Source organism: Rattus rattus, chromosome 4 (assembly GCF_011064425.1).
Source record: "Rattus rattus isolate New Zealand chromosome 4, Rrattus_CSIRO_v1, whole genome shotgun sequence".
NCBI lineage: Eukaryota > Metazoa > Chordata > Mammalia > Rodentia > Muridae > Rattus > Rattus rattus.
In genome coordinates, this window is record NC_046157.1 from 18,958,493 (window position 1) to 18,983,450 (window position 24,958).

Sequence of the window (24,958 nt, forward strand, 5' to 3'; positions counted from 1 at the left end):
GGATATGCAGAGGTAGATTACCTCATACTCTGGACTCTGGGTAGGTGAGCATGAGTGAGTCAGGCCTTGGGCCCCTTCCTCTCTCTGCTGTAGATTCCAACGATCACTTTCCTCAGGCAGCTTGAGCAAACACACGGGGACAATGTCTTTCCTGCCTTCCCCTCAGAGCACCCTTTGCTGCTTGCTCCAAGATGTGGGAGACAAGGGGTCAGGTTTCCTTAGAGGATGACTTCATCCTCTTGGTGGGCTCCTCTGCCCTTAAGTTCTCAGGAGCTCAGCCTTGGGTACATGGCCGGGGAAGGGTGTCTTTTACCCACTAGAGTCTTTTTGGGTCAGAGGTCCCTCCTGAGTAGTGTCTATGTGTCTATTTCCCAAACCACTGGTCTAATTTTAAGATATGCCCTAATCAAACCATTGTAAGTAAGTTTGAGCCAGTCAGAGCCATTTGTGTCCTGGGACAGACACAGTTCAGACTCAGCCTCTTTGAGGTCCATTCTCTTGAGGCAGAGCAGTGCAGCGGCCCAGCAGGGGTGATTTGGGAGGATCAGACCTTGCCTTTCTCACTGTTTACTCCCTGTGACTGCCCTAATCCAGCTCCATCCTTTCCCGTTTGGAGCCATGAGGCAGCTGGCTCCTGCTGTTTGGCTCCGGAGCGGAAGGACTTTGAGGCACAATTCTCCAGGGCCAGCTAAACCGACCACAACTTGGGGCAGAGGGAAGGAAGGCTAGGACTCTGTCTTACCTTGTCACTCTCCACTGTGTTCTGAGAGGTCCTGGAGGCAATGGATATGGTATCTGGCTGGCTGCTCCCGTCCCCCTGGCTGTCACCATCCTCTACCCCATCCCTGCAGGAAGAAGAGAGAAAAGAAACAGGGGTGGGGGTGGGGGGAGCCACTGTGGGTTGAGAGCACACAAGGTTTGCCCAGCGGGGTTGACAGAGTCGTGCCTGTCTGGATAGTCCTAGCAGGGATTGCGTAACATTATCCTGTTAGTGGGTACAGCGTAAGTGATTTCAGCGAAAGCTCATTCATTTCAGGAAGCACGTGATCACTCCATGACCTAGCACAGCACAGCACCTGCCCTAGGTCTTTTCTGGCCCATACAGCAGATGGGGCATTAAAGTAATAACCACCACCACAACAAAAATCTAGGAATGGGACTATCCTAGGCGGGAGGAAGATATATCTTACTTAGAACCTGGGCTTCTAGCCAGCCAATGCCCCTTTTCAGTAGGCACAGAGCTCAGGATTCTGCATGACACAACTAGGATGGGGGTTGTGTTTCTGCTGGTGTAGAAAACACAAACAATGGACAAGGGTATTCTTTTTTTTCTCTCTTTGTCTAAGATGCAGTCATGCTATGCTGTTCACACCAGCCTTGAGTTCCTGGGTCCAAGCAAGACTCCTGCCTCAGCCTCCCATTTCTCCTATAGGCATGTATCATGGAACTTAAAATAGATTTTTTTAAACTCCCATTTCTTTTGTTGGAGAAAATGGGTTGGGCTATTTCCTCATGGGAAGGTTATCTTTAGCAAAGTCCTGATGGATCTTTAGCTCCTACATATGGAGGATTCACAATCTTCTCTTTGGTGGGTCTTACTGATTTTATACTTATTGGTGATGAGCTCTTATCAATGCAGAGGGGAAAGGCATTTTCTCCAGGCCTGGGGATAGCATAGGCTATGACAGCCTCTGAGCCAGCTCTGCTCCCTGGTGCCATTAGGACACGTGCTACCCCTTCCTGGGCCCAAGCACTGCACGGCTTTGACACCACATTACTCTCTCAGCTCTCTGCCTTATGATTGTGTCCTGACTCTGTGCTGAACCCATGGTCAAGCCCCAGCAGGAATGGTTGCCTGGGAATTGCTGACTAGTCTGCATTAGGGAAAACTTGGGAGATGTGGGCTGCGGTTAAAAGGATCAGCAGAGGAAATCACTGTTATTCCCATGGGCACTTTCACAAAAGTCACTCCATGCTGCTTGTAGAGGGATAAAAGGCTTGAGAGATGGGGAACTGGATGCTGGGGAATCTTATCTCACGGGCAGAGTGCCACAGGTAATGACTCCACCTCACTGAGTCTAAACGATTATGGTCTGGTATACCTGTGAGTGTGTGCACGAGGGTGGCCATGTGTGTGCATGTGTGTGCGTATGTCATGTGCCTGAGAATGAGTAGTTTCTCCCAGGCAGAACATTTCTAAGTTGACTACCTTCTCACCCCCACTTGTGGGCTTGGGAAATGCCAGCTTATTTTAATAAGCCACACATTCGGAGGAAGGCAGAATCTGCTGTGAAAAGAGACCACGTGACACATTTGAAACCAAAAATAAAAGGCCTTTCAGATCATCTGTTGTTTTGCATGGTCTGAGCCATCCCCCTCCCCCATCTGTAGATGTCTGGGATCTGCTTTCTTCCAATTTGGCCAGTTATAAACCCTTCTGGTCCACTACAGATGAAGCCAGTTCTGGGGGCTGAAAGGGCTGATCCAGGAGTGGGGGGTAGCATCCCCCAGGCCCACGTAGCCCTCCATAAGTTCTGCTGCTATATCCTGGAGGCCAAGCTGATGGAAGGACACACTGCCTGGTTGTTCTCTGCAGTCTGTGAGGTTCCTCTCCAGTTCATGAAGGATAAGAGAAGAAGCAGGGGACAGAGAGGAGGTAGCAGACATTTCTAAGACATGCCCTTCGTGTGTTCTAGAAACTCTCCAACTCTTTCAGATTTCAGAGCGACCCTCGCATTAGCCTCACCTAAGTTTCCTTCTCACAGAGTCCTGGACAATGCATTCTTTATACTGTATTCCTTTCTATATTCCGTGTGAAATGGGAGCTCCCAGAAACAGGGTTTCTCTCTCCAGGATTAAAATAAGGCTGGACCCAAGCATATAAAATTAAGATGGGCCCTTTTTCAATACACTCATCCTTGGCCCCTGCAGCAATGGGGCAGTGATCTGATCTTGGCCATCACTTTGGAGGTGTCTCTGTCTCAGTCATACCCAACTTCTGGTCACCACCTCTCTCGGTGCTAGTACTCCAATGCCATGACTTTGCAATGGCTCTCCACCTTGCTTATCCTAGCTGATACCGAAAGGTCAACTAAGTCCTCTGGCTTATGCCATCTTTGGAGGCATGGAAAGCACAGCACCACCAGTGACCATTACTCTTAGAACATCACTGTGCTGTGTATTTTTGTCATATACATATAATTATTGTATGATTTCCTCCAAAGGGCCTTCAGCAGGGCCCTTGGAAGTGATCCTGTCTCATGGAGACTTGAGAAGGAAACACTTAAGAAGCCATCTACTGGCTTGGAGGAAGCTAGGGTTTGGAAGGGCTCAACACATAGGTCCTCTTCTTCCTGAAGTCATTAGTCACTGAGGGTGAGTGAAGAGGACTCCTTAGGAGCTGCAGAGATGTCCTACCCCAGTGTCACACAAACTCCTCACTCTCTGACCAATGTGGAGGCCTCCCTGCTCATGGTGCCATTCTCCCCAAAGCCTTCCCCAGTGGTCACCACTGTCCCCTATTTGACAGTATTTACTCTCTCCAGATGCTACTGTTCTTATGTGCGATCCCATGTGTAACACATGGGTGTTGGAAGGTTCTCGGGAGAAGTAACCCAACTTATACTTCCTCTCATATTCTCGAAGCACACCTAGGCAAAGAGTGCAATGGATGGACGGTAACTGATGGTTAAAGATGGGAGAATTCACCACGGCAGAACCTGTGGGTCTTCCTAGGTGGAGGATGGCGCCATTTCCACTAGAGATGATGGGTCACCCTGTCCCCCCTCCCTCAGTGACTTGATGTAGCAGTGGTTGGGGATGGGTGTTGGTTACCTCTTACTATTGTTCCTCAGTTTGGCTGGTGTTTTGGGGAGCTGGATTGGCTCCTTTAAAGCTCCTTTAAGATGAATGATCCTTTCCTGAATCACTTCCCGAATGTTCTTGATCCATTCCTGCTTGGTTTCGATGTTGGAAGCCTGGGGTGCCACAGGAAGAAGCATTGAGAACCCCAGCTCTTGTTGCCCACAACTCTCCCCCTACAGGCTTAGCTGCTATTCCAAAGACATCAGATCTTTAGGGGACCTCAGAGATGTGCAACTTCAAGACTCAATGCAGATTTTTATGGAGCACTTGTAAAAATATTTCATAATTCATTAGGCACTGACCCATCTGCTATTGGCTCTGGAGCTGGGGCAGGATCTACTGCTCTCTGCCGGGCCTGGGCTACTACTTGAATTGTGAATCCTACAGGGCCCTGGAGGCACTTGGAACTGTGACATCTGAAAGCAGTGGCTGTTTACCAGCAGGCTAATGGTATGTCAGGATGTTTAATAGCTGTCACACTCATAGAGACTGCACAGGCTGACTGTCAGTATTGGGGGGTTCAGGCTGCTAAATGTGCTTATTAGAAGCACTGCTCTCATGCCAATAATACCCCATTGCCTTCTGGGATCTCTTTTCAGGCAATTCTCCATGACAGGTAGCAGCTATTCTGCTATTCAGGGTGGACACTGAAGCTCTTCCCTGAGATGGGTCATCTGCTCCTTGGTGCTAGACATTTCCTTGACTAGAAAGTGATCGACAGACACTCTATTTGCACAAACCCTACCTAGTCAGGCTAGTGCCACCAGGAATGGGGACTCAATACCAGTCTGATCCTGGAGAGCTGAGCCCTGGGCATTCCCAGGCTGCTATGATTTATGGGAGCTTCTAGTATACACTTCCAAAGAATGAGGCTGGTGTCTTAAATGTGGTTCTCTTTATGGCAGTAAGCAGAGCAGGGCAGTCTGCTGAGCAAGGACAGAGCAACTCAAGATGAGTTTGTTAAAAGCTTGGTTGTTGGGTTGGGGATTTGGCTCAGTGGTAGGCGCTTGCCTAGCAAGCAAGGCCCTGGGTTCGGTCCCCAACTCGAAAAAAAAAAAAAAAAAAAAAAAAAAAGGTTGGTTGTTCTTGCCGCTGCAAAGAGACATCTGGACAGAACCCAGTTGACTGGACCTTGTTAAGGTCAATGTATGATCCCCTGACCTCTATGAACTCAAGGAGAATATCTGCCTTCGAGATCCTGGGCCTACCTTTATGGTCAAATTTACTCCTCAATACCTGCATAAAGCTATCATTCCCAAGAGAAGTCTGGTGGCTCACGGGTCTCTGGGCCCTGCCTTTTGGTGTCTCATGCCTGCTTCTTTTACCCAATTACCCCAACCCTGGTTCTCTGACAGAAGAGAGCAGTACTTACTTTGAGCACTGTTTTATTGTCTGAGGATGGGGTGCGCCCAGACCACAAGGCGAATTTGCAGGGGTCACCTTCTACGTGCTCGGTCACACCCAGCTCTGAGGTCTGTAGACAGGAAATGCCTGTGAGAGGCGGGGAAGGGGAGGGCAGTGGGGGAAACTTAGGGCTAGGGTAGGAAGGGGAAGGCAACAAAGAGGAGAGGGCCGAGGGAGGGGCTTCTGTCAATCAGGCTTCAATAGACTAGGTGCTTTGTTCATATACCCAGGACGAAAGGACCTGCTGGCATCTGCCTGATTAGCAGGTATCGGGAGGGATGGCGAAGAGGAAGGTGCTAAAAGGAGACAGAAAGACCTTTGAACTCTAAGAGAAAGAAGTGGAGGATGTGGAAGGGAGCTTTCCAAGTAGGAGGCCTGAGCCTTTGTCCTGAAAGGGTTTAGAGTAGAGAAGTAGGGAAGAGGTGAGCTGCACATGTCCGTATCCCTTCCTGCCCATGGGTTCTATGGAAGCAGGGAATCTTGTCTTGTCCCGCCTGCCCCACCTACCAGTAGCTTGTTCTTGTAAACATATTTCGTGTGTCCTGAAGAGTCTTTGATCTCTTTGCTAAACACCAAGGAGATCTCAAAGAGGAACAGATGCCGTTCCCGCCCCTTCCGGATCAGCGACTTTGGGTCCCACACTTGAAAGGCATCCTGGAGAATCAACTCCCCCTGTACATCCAAGTTCTCATCGAACCCTGAAAAACACCCATGTGCCCTATGGAGTTTCTCAAAACACTACACTCAGGGGAGGCTGTGTCGTAGTCCCCCTTGTTGGCTGTTAGCTTGCATAGAGATCTAATATGGCACATCTGCCTAGACAACCGTACTTAGGCATTTCCCGTTACCCATTCCCTGCACCATGTCTCCTGTATACATGTGCAATATGAGTAAGGTTTTCTGAATGGTCCCATGGGATGCTCCCCCTCCCAATGTGAAAGGAGCTGGGGGGCAGTCCCTAGAGCTTCTTTATAGCTCCATTGTTCCTAGCTCTGAGTGGGACTTAGATAGAGCCCTGTCTGGTGGGATATGCGTGTTTCTGCTGTATTTGTCATTGCCTCATTTCTTGTATTCCACCCTTAGGATTATTTATTGCTCCTGAACAGCGTTGGGCATACGCTCTCAACATTTTCTATACTACATCGAGTCTTTCGCCTGGAAATCATGTGAAAACATGGATTCTGAACACCCTTCTCTATCCAAGAGATTTGATTTAGTGGGTGTGAGGCAAGTCTACAAATGTGCACTTTCAACCAGCTCAACTGCACAGGCCCACAGACCGCACTGGAGTGGCTGCATTGAGACTATGCGTAAGGGACAGTTTGGACGAATGGGGTTCTTCTAAAGGACGACACCCGGCACTGGGGAGCCTGGTGTACACAGAAATGAAGGGGATGGATAAACTGTGACAACAGGAGCTCTTTCAGAGCCCTTTCTGCACTTGGTCTACAGCCAATGAATGCCATTGGTGCCACTACCTTAGGCCTGGGTATTCTTGCACTGAGGGTAGTCCAGGAAGTACTGAGACACCAAGTCTCTCAGATGACAGCAAAGGACGTATTGTGGGGTGATGCAGCCACAAGCTTATTTGCTTAGCATCTGCTTGTGAGACTGGAAGTCTTTCCCCAGCTGTCAAATTCACCCCGGCTTTGCTCCTCCATGCATCTGGTTTACAACACGAAGGCCATGTCGCACGAGCCTTACTTCATACTGCATTTGTTCTAGATGCCAAGAACACAGTTCTTGCTGACTGAGGTCTGTCAGGGTCGCATAGCTGGGCTTTCCTCGGCTTCCAGGAAGGACAAAGACTAGTTGCACAAGAATGTCAATATATTGGATGCCACTTAACTATTCGGTTAAAAATAACCATAAAAGTAAATTTTTGTTATCTGTTCTTTTCTATGTTAAAGAAGCTGGGCCTGCTGGTGCACCCCTATAATTTTAGGTGTTCGGTAGGCTGGGAAAGGATCACTGTTTAAAGCCGGTCTGGACAGTTTAGTGAGATTTGAGCAAAAAAGCTGTAGATATAGCTGAGCGTGGACAAGGCTTGGTTTCAATTTCAGTACTGAAAAAAAGTGTGCGTGCGTGTGTGTGTGTGTGTGTGCACGCGTGCACATGAGCACATGTGTGTAAGGTTGCTATCACACTAAATTCACTGTGTGTAACCAGCATTTCCTGCTGGTCTGACTGTGAAGGAAATACGAATGCTATGTATACGAGCAGGTCTGCGGGACTCTGGTTTATAGTTTATAGTAAAGATCACAGCCTGCACTGGAATATCTCACGGACAACAAGGTGTGCACACAGCTGAGTGGCACCTGGAGGCAGTGTTAGCCATGCTGCTGGGGGCCCATTTAACAAATTGGTTTTGACTCCTCTTTCCCAGGCTTGTTCCTAGCCTGACTTTATGATGCCACCTCCCTCCATAACGCAGATTCCCTGGTCTTAGGAGTGGAGGCGGAGTCCCAGGAGGACTGGGGTCAGCTACCTTCCAGCATGCTGACATGCATGGCATCATTGGCTTTCTTGGGGACACTGAGCATCACCTCCAGGCCATCCTTGAGCTCCCCTTTCCCTTCTTCACAGCAAGTTAAAAGTTCCTGGGGGGAAAAAAAGTCCAGACACGATTAGGATCATCTCCCGGGTTTCCCAAAACCCTCCTTTTTCTAAGCCACTGAGTAAATTATACACCAGCCTCACTATGTCTGTAACAGCTCCCTCAGAGACAGCTATTAAAAAAATAAGATGGGGATTATTGATTATTGCAACCCCCTCCAAAAAACAACCCCAAAACAAAAACAAAACAAAAAACCCCTCAAAAGACCAGATGAGTTTTATTGGGTCCAAATGAAACCACTCCAACCCAGTTTCCAAAGGCTAGGGTTTTAAACCCGGAGTGCTCTGTCACAGTTCTGCCTTCCTAGAGAGGGGATGAACCCGGTGAAGCGTGCTGCAGAGACGCAGTGCAGGGGGACCGAAAGGGAAGGCATGAAGGAGCAGAGGGTGTGTGGCACCGCCTTTGTGGATCTCTGCTTGCCCATGGCCGACATGAGTACTGAGTTCCATCCTGCTGGGAGCAAGCTGAGGCTAGAGATGTTACAGATTTGTGACAGGTCAGAGTTTAGAATGGCAAGGATCAGGGATATCTGACCTGGGGCCGATGAATGAGATGGCAGGTGAGCACTTTGGTACCCACACAGGGGACTGGGGTGAAGACGAATGTAGCTTCAAGGGGGCCAAGCAAGGCCTGGGATGCAGAGTGAATGCACAGGTCGAGTGTCGCCACCCTAGCCTGTCCACGTCCTTTGCACACTTCCTAGCCTGTCCACGTCCTTTGCACACTTCCCCTCCTAGGACAGGGCTTGCATCACTTCCTGGGCATCATGCTCTTGACTCTCACCTTTCTGCTGCAGTCTCATCAAAGTCCCAGTGACAGATACACAGTGTCTGCTTCATAGAGGAAATCATTTTTCCAACCATCTAGTGGCAAGACCATTTGGAATGCCCCCCATCCCCCAAAAAGAGATGCGTTTGGAAAGAAAATGAGTTCGAATCTTGTAAGCGTAACTATGATGTCTCCTGGCAAATAAATTACAGGTAATTGCCGGCAGGAGGGTATTTTTCTATGGAATGCTCTGAAGCCAGATGTATCTGGCCAGCAGCACTTCTTGTAGTGATCGGACCTGCCTTTAACGACTCAGCTCTCTGGAAAGTGACACAGGAGCTAGCTTGCTGGGTCTCTAACTAAAAAGCAACTACGTTTCTGCAGGTTAAGTGAGACGGAGAGGCACATTATCACTGGGAGATCTTGTGTGCTGACCTGGGCAGAGCACATCTGGATGGGGCAGGAAAGGGACGGGAACCTCACCCATGCTTCTGGGCGCCTCCCTGCTTTACCACGGTCTTGGGATTATCTACTCCACCAAGCTTATTAGTAAAGCTTTCTCCTGGGGAGAAAAAGTGAGGCTCTGAAACAAAACTCCAGCCTCTGGACCTGAGTTATCTTGGAGATGTTTCCATACGATTAAAGGAGGCTGGGGCACTCAGGAAGAGCACCCTTTGGGGGAAGTTGGTTGGAGTTCTTGGTCCTGTCATTTCCAGCTGACATAATGTCGGCATTGTACTGAAAGTTAGCTCCTCCCACCTGAAGTTCTCTGGTGTCCCCAACCTTTCCTAACTGTCACCCTCCTAACTTTGTTCTCAAATATTAATCAAGGAGTGCCTAAAGCAAAGCACGGAGGACAGATGAGAAATATGCTTTCGTTGGCAACAGGAAGCGCCAATTAGTTCAGTCCCCTAAGCAATTTAACAAGTCTACCGATCTACCCGGAGCCAACACGTTCTCCAGGGCCCGGGCAGTCCTTCCTGATAAGGAGGGGTCTGCACATTTAATTTAGGCTCTGCAAAGGACAGCAGCCGCAGATTTACAGGCAGAACATCAAACACTCCAAACGACACGGTTCCACTTTCCTGTAATAGCTAAGTGATGAGCCCCAGAGGATACTGATAATTAAAGATCAATTTATTTGGAATTAAACTGACTTCAAAGAGAAAATAAATGCCGTGTTATTTATAGTAAAGCCCCACACATTATTTTTACCCATCAGGTAAACCTGCCACCAGCACATTTTAAAGAGGCTAAAATTACCTTTTTACAATAATTTCACGGCTTCCTTGCAATAAAGTCACTGCTACCTTACTTGTTTGCCTCCCAATTCCCTGTATAAATACCCCAGACACTTAATTCTGGAGTGGCAGTCCAGAGCCCAACTAATTCCAACTCCATTCCCTTCCAAACCTCTCTCACACAACTCCCATAATTAGGGAATTTCATTGTTACGGGGCTAAAGGGGAGAGGAGAATGGTGGTATTTCTCTTAGAACACCATCTTAGTAGATTTCAGATGGGCAGTGTGGCGACAAACACTAGTATCTATTTTCTTTTAAAGCTCACAACCCTATATCAGTTCCTGCAAAGGCTTTGTAATACAGAAATCGAAAGCCACAAAAATCAATTTTAAGAATAAAATTAAAAAATGATTTTATTTTCTGTGAATGGCCATTTTGCCTCTATGTGTGTCTGTGTATCATTTGCATGACTGGCACCAGGAGGCCATTGAATTGTTAGAGACAATTCCGAGTTGTCATGTAGGTGCTGGGGATGGACTCAGGGATGTGTTCTGGAAGAAATGGCCAGCAGAGCCTTTTAACTGCCGGGGCATCTCTCCAGGACCACATGAAAGTCAATTCTGCAAAAGGCTATCAGCCCAAGAAAGCTACCTCAGAAGGGTCAAGCATCAAGCAGGACAGGGAAGGAGAATGCTGTTCATGGAGTTCTAGGATACAGTGTACAAACTGAGATTCAGACTCTGAGAATTTAAGGGTCAGAACCACACTGTGTTTTTAGGAAAGAGTCTCCTTGCCCCGAGACCTTATGGGAATTTCTGGTCTTCATGTGAAAACTTTAAAAGATAAAGAAGCAAAAGCAATTCTGCCCCAAGAGCCAACATGTCGCCCACACAATCTATCCCACACTAATGATCCCCATGCTGAGCAAAGCCCAGCATATGATGCTATTCTGTTTCCAAACCATTCTGCCAGGCCGGATGGTTTGTGTGCCTGTGCTGGAGGGAAGGCTGGTTGTACAGAAAACAGGAAAATAGCACTGGCGCGTTTCCCCCGAGCAGCGTGCACCACCTTAAGCCTCCCATGAAGAACCGTGGTCACTGACCCCGCCCCAGGGACTTGGGTAGTGGGGCTGTGATGGGGAATGTGGGAGGAGAATCTTGGGTCTGAAAGTCAGAGTGGCTTTCAGGTTTGGGGAAGGTAGATTGTGCAAGATTCTGCTGCTGTCTCCAAACATGGAACTAATTTTCCTCTGCAATTATGCCATTTTCTACAAGCTCACTAATTACTCTTTTGTCCTTTTCATTACATGAACAATCAATGATATATTCAAAAGGCAGAAAACCTCTACCCTGACACGTCAAGAATGAATACAGGCCTATTTAGATTGAATTGTCTAAATCAATTTTCCTGGCTTCCTATAGAAATATTATTTTTAGAATATGGGCACATCCTTATGTAAGAAAGATAAACCCCACTGACTTAGTGTTTTACATAATCTGATTATTGAACTTTTAAAAACTAGTGTTTGAAAATCCATGGTCTTGGTTGACTTCAGAAGTACTCCTAATATACAGGTCTCTACAATTCAAGATGTCATTGAGTTATTTTCTGTCAATAACTTATTTTCACAGACATAGTAGTCAAGGAGATGGAAGATGCCAATGGTCATAGAGAGCACAGTATCCTTAAGACTTCCATCTTGGCTCCAGCAAGTAGGAAGCCCATAGGAGGAGGAGGAAATCTGCTAAGGAAGGATGGGCAGAGCTGTCCAGTACCTGAAGTGATAATCTTAGAGTCTGCAATGGTAGCTGGAGGTGAAAATTAGTTACACCTCATCCCCACAGCCTTTCCTTTTATCTCTGCCTCCAAACAAACATGTGGAAAGTCTGTGGGATAGGACACGTGGTCTCGAGCCAGCAACGGTGGGCTCTGCTGAGGCTCTGCTGCAGAGAAAAGGCTTCCTATGCGGGCTGCCCACTGTCAGCAGTCCTCTGGTCAGGAGAGAGGGTTGGGTGGGGAGGAGAGGTACCTTCAGGAGCAGCTGGTACTTCGTAACTCTCTGGACAGGCTTAATTAAGTAGGAAGAGATGGAGTTGGCCAGCCCGTGCCGCTGCTGGATCTCCTGCAGGATGAAAATAGATGTAATGAGACAGAGAATGGTGTGAGTGTGTGTGTGTGTGTGTGTGTGTGTGTTTGTGTGTGTGTGTGTGTGTGTGTGTGTGTGCATGGGCATGCATGCTCTAAAAGGAGGAAGAGAGGATAATGAGAAAGAAAAAAATAGATGGTAGACATTCACAAGATGTTTAGTAGGGGGTGGAAAGAGAGAGGTAGGAGGAAGAGAGGGACAGAAAAGGGGACAAGAAGGGGAGAGGAAGAGAGGGGAAGAGAGAGAAAGGGAGAGAGAGAAGAGAATGAGAGAGACCAACAAGAGAGACAGAGATGCAGAGACTGAGAGAAGTTGAGAACTGGCAGTGAAAAGGGAGAAGGCTTTGGGAAAGAAGTGGGTTCACAAAACAGATGAGGAAATGGGACAGCGCTGGGAGATAACGGGAGAAAGGAGTGAGAGTCAGTAAGAGACTGAAGGGGAGCAGAGGTGAGACAGAGGGAGAAAAGGAGTCAAGCCTAGAAAACAGGCAGTAGAGGAGCCAGGGAGAGCCAGGAGAGCCGGGAGAGCCGGGGGACCCAGAACAGGAGAGTCTTGTCTGCCATCACCCTCCTTATGTGCAAGGCTCTTCCTAACAGCCCCCTCCCCCACTGGGACTTGGCTCATCCCAGCTTAGATCATCACTCTGTCTCTCACACATTTCTCACTACAGTCAGCAACACCTCTCTCCTTCCTCAGGGCTTCTGAGCTGGAAACCAGAGTCACTCTCCAGTGTTATGCACGGTGAGCATCCCCATAGCTCACACCCCGGTCAACACCGTGGCTTTTAGGTGCTGTTGGTGCCTCTGGTCTCACCTATTAATCCATCCTCAAGCTGAGAACCTTCTGAGTCTCAGTGCAGAGAGGGGCATAGATTAGTCCCTGTACTCAAGGGCCTTATCATCTAACTGGGACTGTGCAACCTAGAGACTAGAGAACTGCAAATGACACAGCCAATGAAAAGATAGCACCGGAAAGGGAGGTTAGTAGAGATAAAGCTTGGACCTGCGCAGTTCTCACTGTGTTAGGAAATGAGCACACCTCAGCACAGAGGAAGGGAGTAAAGGAAGTAGGTTCAAGAGTAGGAAAGGAACCAAAGTAGGAGCTGGGAAGCAAAGCTGGGCCGGCTACTGGTGGAGCTCAGTTGGAAATAAAAAGGATTTGAAGGCAGGTTTTCAATGGCAAAATAGTGTAGATCTTAAAGGGAGCAGATACACAGTGACCACTTCAGAGGGGCTAACAGTGCTGACCACAGCAGAGCAGGAAGAGACTAGAGAAACAGACAAACTAGGAGGTTCTCACAGAGCCCAGGTACATAAATAAAACGTCACCATTGATTGAGCAATGCTATCTCAAGATGGACCCAGGGGAATGAAAAGTCATGTCTGTGCAGGGACAACCCAGATGTCCATCAGCTGATCAATGGCGCCTGTGACAAACACCACATATTATATATGCCATTCATATGAAACGTCCATGCAGGATAGAGCTGTGGATATGGAAAATGAGTTAGTGATGACTTGTGCTTTTTTGGGGTTGGGGGGTCTGTTAACAGCTAAAATGTGTATAATTATTTTTCTGAGGAGTATATGTGTGTTTATACATGTTCACTTGTGTGTACATGCACACATGTGTATGTGGAGATCAGAGATCAATATTAGGATCCCAGATGACTTTACTCTTAAGCTGTAATGTAATATTTCATATTCAACATATGGTAATTGCTAGAGTAATAAAATAAAAAGATATTTAAAAATTGGGGGACTTCCAGCAGAAGTCATTGATGATAGTTATGTTTCTCCGAGGGAGGGTAGATTTTCCCGTGGAGCAAAAACACTGAATAGCACAGTCCAGTATTGAAAATGCAAACATGAGGTTTCCTTTTTTTTGCAGGTGACATATTCCATAACCACTTAACACATTTAGGAAATGCTGCGCTAATCTGCTATCTCTGTAAGATGCCAATGGCTTGGAGTGACCAAGCGGACATGGCGTGTGGCCCATCGAGCTTCTCTGCATGAGCTGCAGTGCTGGAGAGAGCAGCAGCTGTACACTGCCCTCTGGGGTTCCAATCAGAGTCTGTGTGGTCTAGGAATGCTTCCTGGGTAACGCTAACAGATCACATGGGGGCGACTGCTCTAGACTGACAAGCTGACAACCGCCAGGCGACAAGGCTTGTGTCACTTGAGTAGGACTGAAGTCATCAGGAAGGTCTAAAAACTGGAACCACTCTTGTCTTGTCCTGGACATGGCAGCTCAGAAGTTCTCAGAAGACACTCACTAAAATCTCAATGTCATGGCCACAGGCGAGTGGATTATGAACCATTTGCTTTTAAAATTTGGAGCTCATGAAGGTGACAGGTTAAGTTAGTATGATCAATATCACCCCATCTCCTTTATCAGAAACTGGCTAGAAATAGGGACACAGAGAAAGTAGGACAATGGGAAATAGTATATGATACCAGGCATGGAGAAATGTACAAACAGGAATCAAGAGTACACTACCCAGTTCAAGGGTCTTGGATGGAGTGTGTGTGCAGGAAGGTGCATTTGTTGGTGAATTGCCACACATTCTATGACGGAGACACAAAGCTCAGGGCATGAATGAGGTATCGGGTTTGTGCAGGATGCAGCATTTGACTTTGTGAAGGGCAGGAATAAATGTTAAGCATGATGTGTATGTATATATTGAGGTGTTAGCATGTGTATGGGTGTCTCTGTGTGGGAGACAATCTTAGGCAGGGAAATGCTGGGCAAGCATAAACACCGACGTATCCGAGGCATGTTGAGGGCACAGAAATTGCATTATTAAAATGCTAAGTGGAAGAAGGAAGGGCGCAATCCGTTTACAACTTCAAAAAGACCCTTCTGGATAACTCTGATGAGTAACCAACCAGAGGCATCTTAAGGAAATGCACTGCCAATCAAGGGAGGCATTGGTACAGAGAATCCAATATAATATCCAGTAAATCCTGGTATCAGCGCAGAGAAGTACTTTCCTTAGACTAGTATTTTACCCCAGCAATTCCAATTCCAGACTCCTGAGGCCATTTCCAAATGAATTCTATTTTAAAAAGCCATATACGTTTGCTCCTTACCTAGCTTCTCCCACTCAAACTACCCCTTCATGGTAGCAACAAGATCGCCACGGAACCAGCCTGCTCTGGTGGTTTCAGCCTAGAATGATGCTCAAGAGGTTTATTTCGTAAACTGGAGTACAAGACCCCGGTTGCAATGCCTTTATATTCTCCCAGGGGCTTCGCCTGCTACCTTACATGCAATAGGAGACGCCCCAGAAGCAATGAATGCTGTGAGGCTACAAGATGGGCTGATGGCTGCCACACACTGCTGAAGGGGCTCTGTCACTTCTGACAGGACCAGCAGAGGCCATCAGGGCTAGTCTGTTGCTCACGGACTTTCATTTTTCCGTATTTTTAATTTCTTGTCTCCCCCGTGCCCCTTCAGTGCCGTTTGATCTGTTTACTTTCTAACGAATAGGCTGTTCTCTTTTGGGGGAGACCAACACTAAACGGATCTGTACCGCTGATCCCCCAAGACTGCGCTCATCCAACATTCAAGGTTCTGAGGAAGCAGAGGATTCCAGCCTTCCAATCTCCTGATATCCATGACGACAGTGTTCAGCTTTGGCTGCACAACATCTGCTACCTCAATACCAGCCACGCACATGTCATAGCATCGGGCAAGCATGGCAGAGTCAGGGGTCAGTGTTCGTCAAAGATGGCTGGTAGATTCCAGTGCGTAGCCACAGTACAGACAGACATTATCAGTGAAGTGGATCGCAGACTGGGGCGGGTATCAAAGACACCAGTGGACTCCTTACAACTCAGGTTGCTAGGCTCTGGAGTGGGGAATTTGTACTTCAGAAAGACCTCAGGTGATGCAAATGGGCCTGGCTCAGGGACCACACCTTTGGATCTCTACGATTGAGAAAATAAAACTCCTTGGCAGCATGAGCTATACCATCCCACCCGTAAACACAAGGTTTATGTCTAGCTAGGTTTGGTATCGAAACATAGGATAAATATTGCCTCATCAAAATCACACTTGAGACAGGACGGGGCAAAACTGAAGACGAATACCGTTTGGTTTTAGTCTTAAAATATTTTACCCACGAGATAAAGGTTTAGTGTGGCCAGGAAAGAAGAACAAGGAAGAAAGGGCAGGCACTCAGCCCAAAGCAAAGGAGTGTCCCTCCCCTCCCTCCCTCCCTCCCTCCCCTCCCTCCCTTCCATTCCCTCCTTCTCCTCCCCTCCCCCCTCAGGACTGTTGACAACGGAAGGCCACAGCTTACATCAAAGAAGGTGCCTGCGTGCTCCAGGATCAGCTGGTTGGAATCAGGCTTGTTTTTACAGTAGGTGACATACATCTGAAACTTGTCTGCCTGAAAAAGAACAAAGACAACCAAAGATAAGCACCCATTGGTCCCTCCCTGTCTACGTTCTCCCAGGCTTTCTACTCCTGTGGTAAAAGGCCATGCATGACCAAGAACACAGGGGGGAAGAAGGGTTCGTTTCATCTTACAGCTTGTAGTCCATCATCCAGGGAAGTCAGGGCAGGCACTCAGGCAGGAGGCTGGAGGCAGGAACTGACCCAGAGGCCATGAAGGGAAGCTGTTTACTGGCTCGCTCCCCATGGCTGGCTCAGCCTGCTTACAGCACCCAGGGCCACCAGCTCAGGGGTGGGCATGCCCACGGCGAGGTTAGCCCTCCCACATAAACCGTCAGTCAAGGAAACGCCCCCAGGCTTGTCCACAGGCCAATCTGGTGGGAACATTTTCTCAATTAAGGCTCCCTCTTCCCAAATGACTCTAGCTTGTGCTAAGTTGACATAAAGCTAGCCGTTACACTTCCCTTCCTCACAGTGCCTAAAGGGCCAAGCGTGGGCTGTAAGAGACTGAATTCCTTATGGAAAGCACCACGTGCTCCCAGCCCACAGTCTGTTAAAAGGCTGGAATGCCTTTTCTCTCATTGGGATGCGGAAAAAGCCTGCTGAACTTTTTTTTTTTTTTTTTTTTTTTTTGGTTCTTTTTTTTTTTTTTATGCTTCTAGGTAGCGCTCACCGCTGAGCTAAATCCCCAGCCCCCCTGCTGAACTTTTTAATACCAGGCTATGTTGGGAAGAAAGAAAAATTGTAACATGTTCTGAAGTTGTGTAGAACTTACTTATCAATTACCCTCACTTTAAATCAACAAACAAAATCTTTTTCTTGGAAAAGAACGAAGGCCACCCTTGCCCCTTCAAGACAGATGCAACAACAGAGTAATAAACGCTCAGAGGGAGATCCGCTTATGTTCCAAATGCCTTCACTAGAGGGGGCTTGGGAGTTACTAACGCCAACACCCCCTCACCCACTGTCAGGGTCTGAACAATGATTCCCAAAGAGGTTGTTACCTCAAGCCCCAGACCCCATGACCTCACCTCTCCACCGAGAAGCTGAATTTTGAAAACTAAGTGTTTTTTCCATTGGTGAACCACTGTCCATTTCTGTCTTTTTAATACCTGAGATATCCTTTCCTGAGAGGGTGATGTACAAGACATCACTCCTATCATTAAAGCTTTTCTAAAACAAATTTTAGGGCTTTAAATTACTTAGGAGTTAGTCATTATCACTAACAGATGACAAGCCATACTTATGTTTGATTTCAAAGGGAACCCCAAAACTTACACACTGGCACAAAATAAGATGGCCGTCTGAGGACGTGAGAAATGAAAGTATGCTTAGGGCAAACTTGAAGAAGTCATGAGAAGAAGGCCTGGGTGGGAATCAGGTCCTGAGGTGTGGGGACAGCGGGGATGCTTGTCACATTTCAGTGGTTATTCTGCCTCTTACCCAAGATAGGCTCAGGTGTGAAATCTAAAACACACCTGTCATTCTGTTTGTTCCTAAGCATAAGCTCCCTAGACTGTGAAGAAATTCCGAGGAACCATTCTGGGTACAGATTACCACGAGATAATTATTCCAGAGCAGAATTCCTGGTCTGGGGAGGATGCTTAGCTGCCCTTGGTGTTATAACTGGACTTTCAGAGCTCTCTGAAGTTGTATCCGTGAGCCTGAGCTCAGAACAGTGCGTCCTGCGGAGACTCCTGACGTCTAATTTTCCAGTTCCGATGTCTAGAAGCTGGTCCAACAGGCCCACCGACTCCATCCATGTCGAGGGCAGTGACAGTGAGGGCAGCCGCACACTCATCCTGTCAGTCAACACTGGGGTGGAGAGAGCAGGATTCTGTTCTTCTCTATTGAGAAAAACAGTGTAACCCATAATTCGACAGACGGTGTCTGCGAGTTCTAACTTCTAAGTCTACGTCCAGAAAAAGAATCTGGTAGACTGGGCTGCGCCCAGGGTACTGGTCTTGTCCTACTCTCCTGACCTCATCATCTAAGAAAGTTCCTAGAGAGGTAGAGGTGGATCTTGAGTGACGTCATAGGCTTTCCCAGGGATGGCTCTGTACTCCAGAGATGTAGTACCTTTCACAGAGCTACTCATGGTGCCTTTTGCAGCACCTGGTCCCAAGAGAGACTGCCAGTCCTGGCAATCCTTAGGCCAGACATGGGGCAGAGGCTCCACGAGGTACCCCTGGAAATATCGACAGTAGGGGAGGAATTTAGATTGGTTACCCAGGTAACAAAGCAGTGTCCCACATCCTCAGGCAGCTGCTCGTACTTCTCCAGCTCTTTGAGGAAGATGCTGTGAAGGGAGAGAAAGGCTGTGTCAGACACCGTGGTCTAGAGGACCCCACTTACAGGACGTACTAGGGTCAACGTAACAATCGCGGCCCAGTTACACGTGCGTGGATGCTATGCTCTATAAGTGAGGCAAGGAGTTAGCTTTTATGTTGAAAACTTGTTCAATTAAAATGTACGGTGATTGACTGACCAGTGCTACTTAAAATAGCCCCTCCCCATTTCCTCTAGAGGTTCAGACTTTGAGATTAAAAATAGATGATGAAATATGGTAGCTGTATCAGATTTTTCATTTTATCAGCAATTCTGAATTTATTTTGTTACTCCAATTACTTTGAGTAAACCATAAATATATATAATATATTATAAATATATTATATCTATTTACAGTATTATATATTATAGTATATATTATACACACATATATTATATATGCCTATATATAGTTCTATACAACAAATGTATAATAAATATATACGATGCTTATAATATATAATAAATATTATATATGTATACATAATATGTATACAGTCCCAAGATGAAACTAAAGCTGAGCTGGAAAAAAGTTCAGTCCTTCACAGGCTTTTTCATAGCTTTCAGTTTTCTTCTTCTACTAAGGGGGAGTACTGTCATACGGATACCATTAGAGAAGAGCATCTAATGGTGGGGTAGGGAATCACAGTGTAATTTAAAGTGGAATGGAGTCACTTATCTGACACCGTGGGTGTCTAAGTTGTGGTTCCTTTCTATGTTAAAACGTTACAAAGAAATGACTGCGCTGGCTTCAAAGTAATGCACGAAATAGTAGGGTTAGCTCTAAAAGATACACGTTAACAAGCTAGCATTATTGCGATGGAATTTGCTTTCCAAAATGCACTCCGGATCTTACAAACTAAAAATGATTACGAGGCCTCAGGGAAGCTTACCTCTGGGAGTGGGGAATGGAGTCTTTACGAGGAGCAATCTAGGAAGTCTCAGAATGTACTCAGGCTTTCTGGAGGCTGGGATCTTCTCCTTAAAAGCTTATCTACATGTACATTTCCGAGCACTGATAACAATACATATATTTGAGAACTAAATATTTGAGCTGATAGCCACAAAACGAGTAATAGGCATGTTTCAGAAAGGCAATAATGGTGGAAGAATGGTTGGTTGAGAACAAAAAAATTTGTGTTTGCAGGGCACTGTTCTGGGGACCAGGTGAAGAAACAATGTGGGAGCTAACTTCTCACTTCTGTTTAATGTTAAAATTACTCGAATGCATACTTCACAAAGGTAAAATATCTTGCATTGTCCCACTACTTGCCTCCACCACAATGGGGAAAAGTCCATTTTGACTTGACTTATTCTATATGCTCACCATTATTTGTAACTTTTGGTGGTTTCTTATAATTATTAAGTGGTTACAAATGCTATGCATGCTGCTTGTCTTTTCAATGATATGGGACGTTTTGGTGGTGAATACAAATATGTGTGTAATTTAAAAATATTGAGCAAGAATGAATCCTAATAATGATTAGTAAGACCTTAGATGATATTTTCTTCATCAATCTATAATTAATTTTTAATCTACAAAACATGGTAATTGGTAGAGTAATAAAATAGGACAGACGTTGAAAAATGTGGGAAACTACCAGAACTCATTTGGCAATCATCTTTCTCCTCCCAAGTGTGAATTTTAGAGTTTCTTAACCTGACCCATGGAGCATTTACAGTGCAATGTGGGCTCTAGGAATACAAGCACACTCTCGAAACCAATATGGCATCACATCTATTGCTGCCTTTAAAGGACTGCAGGAGACACAGGTTCTAGGAATTCCAAAATAAAACAGGAAAAAGCTTCCAGTAATAATAAGGATTGATACTAGCTCAAGGCCCAAGGGGAGAGAAACATTTTTGTTGCACTAAGGCAACTAGGCCCATCTTCTTGTGTATAAGTAAGGAGGTGTGTGTGTGTGTGTGTGTGTGTGTGTGTGTGTGTGTGTGTGTGTGTGTGTGTTGGGAGAGAGGGGCCCTGAGGGAGGGGTGTGTGTGTGTGTATGTATGAAGTATGAAAAGTATGTGTGTTACATATGTTCATTTATTTCTTTTAATCTCTTGAACTGAGTTCAAATATTCATCTACTGTGTGGCCCTATCACAGGGAACGCCAGACAACACAAGCACGATGTCTTCAGAAGTGACTTTTCATGTGTGTTGAGGTAGTCTTTATAAGGTGGATCCTCCACATTGACACATTCTATGACTCTCAGAGAAGACTCGTGCAGGAGCTCAGCTCTCAGCCATAACGGGTGGCACGGTGCCTGGGGTGGGGGACTACAGCATTTGGGCAAGTGGTCAAAGGAAAGTTGGAGCTGTTCTAAAACAAGGGGCTTGTCAAATAAAATTGTCTTTAAAGAAAGGAGGACCTGGAGGAAAAGAGAGCTTGAGATGAGAGAGGGGAGAATCTGGAGCCCAGAACCTAGGGTACCATGCTCAGAATGAAGGGTGCCTCCGTCCTCACTTCCAGGACCCCGTTTTCCACATGAAGACTGATATCCCCGAACTCTGACTCTTCTGTCCTATAAACTGATCTCCTTTACTGGTGGCCGAAGAAACAGATTACACTTTGGATCACGCTACTGCATGCAGGGTCTAAACAGTAGTTTTGTTTTGGAAGCTGCAAAGTCAAACAGAGTGACACAGAGTTCTTCCTTTTTCTTGACGTATGACCAACATCAACTGACCAGCTATTGAGCTGACCAAAGGGAAGATAGTACTAGAATGTTATTTAAAATCCTAATAATTTAATTGAAGTGATAGTTTTTGTGGAAACAGCAGCCAAAAACCTACAGGAAGATGCTTTGTCTGAAAAACCCCAGGAAATGGAAACACTTAGTGAATTAAATGCATGGGATGACTCTATAACCAAGGTCTCTCTGTGTAACAAAGAAATTATACACACACACACACACACACACATGTATGTATGTATGTATGTATGTATGTATGTATGTATGTATGTATGTATGTATGTCTATCTCCTCAGAAGAGAGAGGCTGAAGTATGAAGAAATGGACAAAACATCACTCTTATACCTTTTGGATAAGTGACAGTAAGATTGTAAAGGAAGGAGTGAGTACCTGGATTAAGCTGTGAATGCTAGGATTGTCCCAAGGGCTATGGCTGGTAGCTAGAGATGTGGATGGATGGTCAGAGATGGTTATGTCAGCAGAGTCTGCTTACTGACACTCAGAACCATTTACCAGTCTCCGATAGCTATTTTCCGGGATTGGTATGTAAGGAACATCCCTCTTCAAAGGCTCGTTTTGGCTTGATGAACGTCAGAATGACGGACCTTCCTTCCTTCCTCCCCCACCTTCCTTTTTAAAATCAGAGTCTCACATATTCCAGTCTGGCCAAGGCTGGCCTTGATTGCCTGATCCTTCTGCCTGGATGACAGGTGTGTGCCACCACACCTGGCTCCAAATGACAGCGCTAACGGCTGCTGCCACTCAAGTACCACTTCTGTTTTCAGGAGTCTTTTCCTCCCAAAGCTAAATGCATCCTGAGCAATCAGAGTCCAGGTAGGTATAAGGAGGTTTCCTGAAGTCTCTTTTTCTTCATTTAGAAGTGTTAACTTAGCGGAGTTTGGAGAATTTCCTAAGCTTAGGTAGATAAGCTGTTTGGCACATAGTAGGTACTAAGTTAGTAATAGCTGATCAGGGCCAGGGATACATACCTGTCATAAACCCATTCACTCTATGAACACACACAGCTCACTCTTCCTCACATATGGAAAGTTACAGGTTGGGCGCGTTCCCCACGAAGACTTTGCTCAAAAACTGTCACTGGCCACCTTCTCCTAAACCGATCCTGGGAAAATCGCGATCGGATGGTATGCGAAAGTCTGATTCCAAGGTGACATAACACACAAGGAAATGCTGCACTAATCTGCTATCTCTGTAAGATGCCAATGGCTTGGAGTGACCAAGCAGACATGGCCCATGGCCCTTCCAAGCTTCTCTGCAAGAGCTGCAGTGCTGGAGAGAGCAGCAGACTTTGCCTAGCCGTGGGCACATCTGGCTGTACACTGCCCTCTGCGGTTCCAATCAGAGTCTGTGTGGTCTAGGAATGCTTCCTGGGTAACGCTAACAGATCACATGGGGGCAACTGTGATCGACAAGCTGACAACCGCCAGGTGACAAGGCTTGTGTCACCTGAGTAGGACTGAACTCATCAGGAAGGTCTAAAAACTGGAACCACTCTTGTCCTGTCCTGGACATGGCAGCTCAGAAGTTCTCAGAAGACATTCACTAAAATCTCAATGTCATGGCCGCAGGCGAGTGGATTATGAGCCATTTGCTTTTAAAATTTGGAGCTCATGAAGGTGACAGGTTAAGGTAGTATGATCAATATCCTTTTACCGCCTTCTGCAAGATGTGTTTAAGTCACAGCCTAATGACTGACAACACTCCCACAGATGCTGGACACTCCCTTGACTGTTCTGCGGCAACATCTTGGCCCTCGGCACATTAATGACTGCAGGTACTAAAACATAGAGGACTGAGCGGAGTGAGTGACATACACTTTTGTACGTCCCTCTTAGAGGGGTGTACGGCCCTTTTAGAAAGGAACAAAACTTTTTAAAGATGTTGAAACCGAAGCAGTGCCACCCCTATTAAACTATTATGACACCTCTAGCATTTATCAGTGGCACCCTCCCTGAGTTCTGACAGTGGATCTGTACCATCCTGAATCAGTTTAGAGAGAGTCTCCCTGCTTCTGGGGAAGTCTTCCTGGAATGGTTCACGACTTTGCTCAGAGGCTGGTGGGACACATCAAAGTTGTATGTGCACCCAAAGGTAAAGCTGTTGGAGCCCTTGAGTGTGTGTGTGTGTGTGTGTGTGTGTGTGTGTGTGCATGTACACGTGTGCACATGTGTGCACACACATGCTTGCAGTCATGCCATCGTGTTGAGAACAGGAAGGTTGTGGCATGGGTTAGAGAGGAACAGTGAACAAACAGCATGTTTAAAACTTGAAGGTGGGGGCCAGTTCACTGTGTTCTTCCCAGTGGAGCTCACTAGATCCCTGCAGACCCAGCATCTACACTCCAGAGGCTCTACGCTACTGTGGCTAAGGGAGCAGTTAGCATAAGGTGAGCTATGCAATGGAAGGGCAGTCAGGAGCGTGAGCACACGGGACAAGGAGGGGAGTTATCCACATCTTCAGCACACTCTGGGTGCCTATGCTGAGCATGGCTTCTTGGCCCTGTCCCTCATTTCACTACAGAAACTTTAGTGTGGGCAGAGGGATGAGGAGAGAGGCATGGCCTCCAATCTTAAGTAGCAAAAGCAAGCTTTGCTACTGTTCCCCACTACTCCTTCCCTGTAGCTAACTCCTGTGATCGGATGAACAATTTCCTTGCACACATTATCCCAAGTAATGTTAAAATGAGGCAAAATATAAAAAAAGAATTCTCCACCAAATGTTACTCATCTCTAATAAGATCTCTAACTAAGATGCTGCCTAGCAACAAGGCAAGAAAGTGACAAAATGTGTACAAGTGAAATCAACGTTACCATGATGTAGCTAAGCCTGACCGCTTCTTTGTCTGAGTGTTTCGCTGAACGCTTACACACAGCGCTAATAACAGCAACAAGGTCACAGCCTTAAAACTGTCATTACTCTTAGAATCACAGTTTGGTACCCAGGGAGGTTCACTAGTCTTTCCTCCCTTTTGTCCAAACATCTGGATATTAATGAAGGGACACCTGGGTTCTCGTCCATGCCAATCTAGGTAGCTCAGAAAGTGTCAGCTTCTATAAAACAAGGGGACAGAGCTAGATTATGGTTATTAGAGGCTGCGTTGAGCTTTTCCAGTAAAAGGGTTACAACTAATACCACAGGCATTCGTGGTGTGCGCTCACAGAAAGTACATACTTTAAGCGAGGCTGCCTGGGGAAAGTAGCGGCAGCCTGTGGATGGTCTGAAGCGTGAGCTGCACAACCTCGTTCTCTCCACTTGGTGGAGCCAGTGCCTCACCAGAGCCATTGTGCTTCAAGGGGAAGTACACCAATTCATATGACAAAAAGAAGAGGAAGAACCCAAACCAAATCCAGACGAATGTGTGTGCACACGTGTGTGTGCATGCGTGTGTGCACACACGTGTGTGTGTGTGGTGGGGGTTCAGGACATGGTAGATTTATTTATTTATTTATTTACTCATGAGGAAAC

General features: G+C 46.6%; 1 protein-coding gene across 1 annotated transcript in view; it reads right to left on the bottom strand.

The window, feature by feature from the left end:
* Positions 1 to 24,958, bottom strand: part of Kalrn (kalirin RhoGEF kinase) — a 537,823-nt gene that overhangs the window by 187,490 nt on the left and 325,375 nt on the right. The window contains 8 exon segments of the mRNA XM_032900150.1: positions 743 to 845; positions 3,835 to 3,977; positions 5,237 to 5,338; positions 5,776 to 5,966; positions 7,757 to 7,868; positions 11,926 to 12,018; positions 16,352 to 16,441; positions 18,676 to 18,745. Coding sequence (XP_032756041.1) covers positions 743 to 845; positions 3,835 to 3,977; positions 5,237 to 5,338; positions 5,776 to 5,966; positions 7,757 to 7,868; positions 11,926 to 12,018; positions 16,352 to 16,441; positions 18,676 to 18,745 — 904 coding nt within the window.